Source organism: Chenopodium quinoa, unplaced genomic scaffold (genome assembly GCF_001683475.1).
Source record: "Chenopodium quinoa cultivar QQ74 unplaced genomic scaffold, ASM168347v1, whole genome shotgun sequence".
Classification (NCBI taxonomy): domain Eukaryota; kingdom Viridiplantae; phylum Streptophyta; class Magnoliopsida; order Caryophyllales; family Amaranthaceae; genus Chenopodium; species Chenopodium quinoa.
The window spans coordinates 3079208-3085248 of NW_018742684.1; the positions used below are offsets into that span (position 1 = coordinate 3079208).

At 34.8% G+C, this 6041-nt stretch overlaps 1 protein-coding gene and 1 long non-coding RNA gene across 2 annotated transcripts; one reads left to right on the forward strand and one right to left on the reverse strand.

Annotated features, from left to right (window-relative positions):
• Nucleotides 1–311: 311 nt before the first annotated feature.
• Nucleotides 312–1135, forward strand: LOC110722542 (uncharacterized mitochondrial protein AtMg00810-like). The gene has a single exon (XM_021901808.1). It carries the CDS (start codon nt 401–403, stop codon nt 1133–1135), a length of 735 nt encoding a protein of 244 aa, XP_021757500.1. The 5' UTR covers nt 312–400.
• A 2813-nt stretch (nt 1136–3948) lies between these two features.
• Nucleotides 3949–5562, reverse strand: LOC110722581. Its single transcript, XR_002511616.1, has 3 exons — nt 5410–5562; nt 4997–5050; nt 3949–4750 (listed from the first exon to the last, which is right to left on the reverse strand). It is a non-coding gene; the product is annotated as an uncharacterized LOC110722581 (long non-coding RNA).
• Between the last annotated feature and the right edge of the window lie 479 nt (nt 5563–6041).

Sequence of the window (6041 nt, forward strand, 5' to 3'; positions counted from 1 at the left end):
TGATCCTTCCTTGGTATGAAAGCTTAAGAAGTCTCTGTATGGACTCAAACAGGCATCAAGACAGTGGTTTCATAAGTTGTACTGTACCCAGCTGCAAATGAGCTTCACTCAATCCAAATCAGATTACAGTCTTTTCACCAAACTTCAGAACAACTCTCTCACTCTCATCTTGGTTTATGTGGATGATCTGCTTATTTGTGGCAACAATATGGAAGAAATCAATAACCTCAAATCTCTTCTACCTGTAACTTTTCATTTGAAAGATCTTGGTCCAGTTAGATACTTTCTTGGCATTGAGATAGACAGATCAGAAGATGGATTTTTTCTTTCTCAAAAGAAATACACTACTGATATACTTAAGGAATTTGGTATGCTGAATACCAAACCCTTATAGCTTCCTATGGACAGTCATCTAAAGTTAACTGCTGACAAGGGTGATGCTCTTCCTGATCCTAGCCTTTATCAAAGGTTGCTTGGTAGGCTCATCTATCTCACCATTACAAGGCCTGATATTGCCTTTTCTGTTCAGATTCTAGCTCAGTTCATGCATCAGCCTACTATTGTCCATCTACAGGATGCTAAACGCTTGCTAAGATACTTAGTTGGTACAATTTCTCAAGGCATTTTACTTGCATCAAGTTCTGCTGCTACTCTTACAACTTATTGTGACAGTGACTGGGCAGGTTGTCCTATGACTAGAAGATCTACAACTGGTTACTGCATATTCCTAGGTGACTCTCCTATCTCCTGGAAGGTCAAAAAACAATATGTCACTGCCAAATCTTCTGCAGAAGCAGAATACAGGGCCATGGCATTGACTAACTGTGAAGTTACTTGGCTCACAACTCTCTTAAAGGACCTAGGCTTGAAGAATTTGCCACCAACTGTGCTTAAATGTGATAATCAAGCTGCCCTTGCCATTGCTGCTAATCCTGTTCTACATGAACGCACTAAGCATGTGGAAATTGACTGTCATTATGTTAGAGATCAGATTCAACAGGGAACCATCAAGGCTGAGAAAATTGCTTATTCTGATCAGGTTGCTGATATTTTGACTAAGATTCTGCCTGTTCAGCTGCATAATCAACATGTTCACAAGCTAGGAGCTTCATCTTTACCTCACTCACCAACTTGAGGGGGGGGTATTAAGGATATTACACCAAATAATTGGATTATTAGCTAATCCAATGAGCTGTCATTCTGTTATTCCTTTTTGTCATTTAGCTTTCTGTTATTTTGGGTGCATGAATGTATTAGATTCTTGCCAGCTAGCTATGCTCTACCCCTAGTGCATGTATTAAGGATGTGATGATGTAACCGTTTTCCTTAAGCAATCATATTATCTCTCTATCTCCTTTTCTTCTCCAAATATTCTCTTTAATGATTCCTCTGTATTGAGCTAATCATATTAGACTCATTTCTGTCATCAAGAACTCTTAATTCGATCAGAATTGATATATAGTTGTACAAAATCAGATAAGAAAGATGGATGATGTATGTAAGGGAAAGGGAGATTGGAGATGTTTTATAACAAATGAAGTATATGCAACTGTAGGGAATATTTCAAGCATTACCCCAAACTTGAACCCCACTGTGGTCATACACTAAAGTACGGTGACGTCTAAAGGGAAAGAAAATAGAGCAAAAGAGTCGCCAACAAGTTTTAGGAACTTGTAAACAGTCCACAGGGTGAAGGTTACACCGCTTAACGATCCAGAAGATCGTCAACTCCAATAGTTCTGGAACCATGACTGCTAGTTCGGGGATGAAGGTACAAATCCAACCTAAAAGAGATTGAACCTACCCTAATAATAGGCCTTTACTTTATTCTGATCGTATTCATGTGCGCTTTCTGACTAACATGCAATCAATAGGATTAACCCTAAACCTGTTTATATATGTTGGTTGAATATCAATGCACAAATAAAACCTATTATTGGCGATCACTTAAATTATAATCAAATTAACCCTAAACAAGATTATTAATTATCTTATTAAGCGTGATTACAAGTACCAATTCCCTTTAAACATGCATAAAAGGTGTGATCAAATAATAACAATAAACATCAAGCAACATAATAAATAATAATTATAAAAATAAACATGTTCATGTCAAAGCATAACAATAGCAAGATCCTAGGCATGATACTAACAAGATTAATAACAAATCCTAGCATGTCACTAAACAATAAAATCCAAAGCTTTAAACCTAACATGATACTAACATGCTATTAGGAAAGAATATAGGAAGCATACTTTTAATCATACTTGATATTAAGAATTTTTAGTTGTTACCCTAAACATGATACTAGGAAGATCAAAACACCCTAACATGACGCTAGGAATCATAATAACAACCTAAACATGATTTCTACATTATAATATCAATAAAACCAATTAAAGCACTTACTTGGATGCCTCACACCTCTTTCTAATAACAAAATACACGTGTTAGTAACTTCAAGGAAAATAATAAATCAAACAATTAAATTAAATAATTGAAATAGAGATTTGGGACCAAACCCTCAGAAATTAAACCTTTCACGTATAGGGAGAAGGCAACTTCGAATTATACTAGGTGTTTCTTGGTCTTGTGAATGCGGAATTTTGTTTGTAAAAGACTAGGTTAGAAAGAGGGAGAGATAATCAAGAAATTATTTATGAGAGTTGGTGAGAAGAAAGAATTAGTATAATAAGAATTGATGAGAATTGATGATGGAAAACAGAATTTTAGGAGGCTATTTATAAAGAAAATCAGCCGGATATGATAAAAAAAAACGAATCAGAGTTTCAACGAGAATAAAACACGATTAGCGCTAGACGCTGGTCATTAGCGCCAGGCGCCAATGTCTGTCGTCAGGCGCTAATTATTATTTTCACGCGTTTTCTTAATTCAGATAAAATTTAGCCGTACATAAGGGGCAAAATCGTACTTTCCTCAAAAACATTCTTTTATTCTGATTAAAACTCCAAAAAGTCAACCAAAGTCAATTTATCAATGCTAATTGAATTAGGATTGAAAAGAACTGTCTAGAAGAATCTAGAAATTGCATTAGGAATGATAAATCCATATTAGGCCCTCCTCTAGATCATTGGGCCGCATATAAGGATCAAGTCGGGCCCAGTTTAGTAATTTGGCCATAACTTCCTCATTATTCATCGGAATTGGGCTTATAATATATCGTTGGAAAGGTCTTTTCAAGTCCCATCCAACTATACCATTATTGAACCCTTGCTATGGATCAAACCAAACTGGTTGGCCGTTTTCTTAAAATAGGTTTTCAAAACAGAGAGAAGAGAAAAGAAATTAAAAACTATCTGCAACACTAGACTTTCTACACTTTCACTTCATTCGATTATGATTCGACGCGAAAGGTACTCATCACCGGGTTTGGTTTTGGGAAGACACATTTGGGTGTCTACAACAACAAATATTCTTTGATAGCAAAGAATGGGGTGAAACGGCGTACATAAAAACAAATGGGGAAAGGCGGCAACTAAGATAGGCATGTGCTTGTATATGTTTATTGATGTTAGAGAAGTCAGTTGTCTGGAATCGGATGGGTAGCAATTGTTGCTTCATATATGTTCTTTGATAATGTTGAACACTGCATCAAGATTCAACTGCCAGCATATAGAGATATATCCAGAGAAGACCAACCATGATTATACAGTACTTCATCAAAACCGATAAAAGAAGCCAAATATTTACAAGAAACAGTATCATGAATATAAACTCAGCTTAAGATTGGTCTATTCCAGAAAAAAAATGATACCAAAAAAAAAAAGCATAAACAAAATAAGTATTGATGTGCAGAACCAAAGATCTATTTACTATAATATCTTTGTTCATTCAGCTTGTATGTATAAATCTCTTCTCCCTAAACAAAAAAACAACAATTACCAAGAGTAATATCAAGGAGTAGAAGATAAGCAATCATGAACAACTTTTTGAAACATCAAAAGTGTGAAGTTGTGTAAATCAAAAGTGTGAAGTTATTTACTCAGAATAGCCTCTTACCTAGCAGGTAAACAACCAACTTTTGAATATATATACAAGTAAATTACAGAAAAACAATTCAAACATTTATTATTACAATTGTTTAATTTTGTTTACAATCGATCCCTCCTAGCTAGGAGTACTAAGCTAGTCTCTTGTTGTTCCTCCAAAGAAGACAGTTCGGCCTAGATCGCCATAATCTTTAACATCAATGACACCATAGCTGGAATTGGTAACTAATAAGTCAGTTTGATCAGGATCCACCACTTTATGATCTTCATTTAGAACAGCAAAACGACCACAATGTGCAGATAGTTGAGCATCTGCTTTAGGAAAATAGCCATTCCCCATGGGTGTGAGAGGCTCATATTGTGAATTGTATGCTTCCCCGCCAACTGCAATGTAGCTTGCTGTGTATCCTAACATTGTAAATATTTCTCGTGGCCAATATCCAACCATTGCGTATGAATACCGCCCGTCTCTTAATTCTAGCCACCAATGCCCCGTATTCGGATCCTTTTTAATTTACAAACAATTACAAACCCATTATTCAATGTAAATAATATATATATATATATATGCACATTTAATTAAGAAAGATTTTGTACTCGCCTGATAAACGGAAGTTGTAATATACCCTTGAGTGCCTCCTCTTACTGATACACCGTCATATGCCGCGTCAATTGGAACATTTGAACTCGTGCTTACAAATCCAGGACATAACATATTGAAACACCGGGTTTTGTTAGCCTGGAAATAAATAGCATATTATTTTTGTTAGTATATACTTGGAGGTAGTGGAGTCCCTCTAAAATATTCATTATATTACCTCCGTTACAGTTTATGTGTAACGGTTTGACATAAAGCAGAGAGGGAAAATGTCTGATCATTGCACATAACCTACAACGGAGGTAGTATACTTATTACTCCGATCCGTATTAATTATCATGGTAGTAGTGAATAGTGATAGAATGAATTGAAGGATCGTAAACTCACAATAAAGAATTGAAAAAGATGAGTACGCTTGTCATTATTTAATCCTGGATTAACCTGCATTCGCACGGACAAACAAAGTATTAAAGATGAAATAGTCAAATCAACTCAGTCATGTTTTGATATATGACAAGTTTTCGTGACAACTGAAATGATCAAGAGATTTGGGTTGGAATGAGATTTTTGTAAATACTAATTAATTAAATGAACAAAATAAACTCTTATGTTTGTTTCTTGTGTTTGGGCTTGGGATTGTATTGCCAACAAAATATTACCAAAAAAGACGGGAGGAAAGCTCTAACCATTTGAACTATCCCTCGCTCTCTACCAAAAAAGGCATGTATTTGGCAATGAAAATTGATCAAAAGAGTAGCCAATAAGGAAATGAGTAAATAGTCAGGTTAATAAAAACCTACCGTCCATCCAACTTGTATACGGTCATCAGTATTTTGAATCATCATTACTCCTGATGAATGTTGTGGTTGTTTAATCTCTGGATTATAAAGATTAAACTTACATCTTACTCCTTTGTAAGTCTCTTCACGTGAGTCATCATTTGTTTCAACCACAGCAAACTGTGACACCAACAAAGTATTACCACATATCACATATATGGAAAATGAATAAATAAATAAATATGTTTTGATTCATCAAATTTCAAATCTATTGTGTGAGTACTGAAGTTTCGTGCAACTGAATAATTATCAAGACTTTTAGTTAGGTTAGGATTATTTAGAGTTTTAGATTATGTAGGTTAAAACTTTTAACATATACGAAGTAATTTATATGCTAAGCTAGGATGTTTTTTTTTTGAGATTTTTGTTTCACTTATTATCTAATTTTTATATTTTAATAAAGAATATTCTAGGTTTAAAATTTTCGTTTGTAGTGGTTGTACCTTTATTTTGTAGAGAGTTAAATGAATTAAATTCTTCTAACAAGCTTTTGTCATCATAGCTTTAGGGAGTCAGACCAAACACAAAATCGTGACTTTTGTAAATCTTGTTGACAGCGAGAGGCCGAGAGTGAGGCATAGCTCAAATGGTTA

What these genes read in the sequence shown, in the direction of transcription:
- LOC110722542 (XM_021901808.1), top strand. Translation starts at nt 401, where the DNA reads ATGGACAGTCATCTAAAGTTAACTGCTGACAAGGGTGATGCTCTTCCT.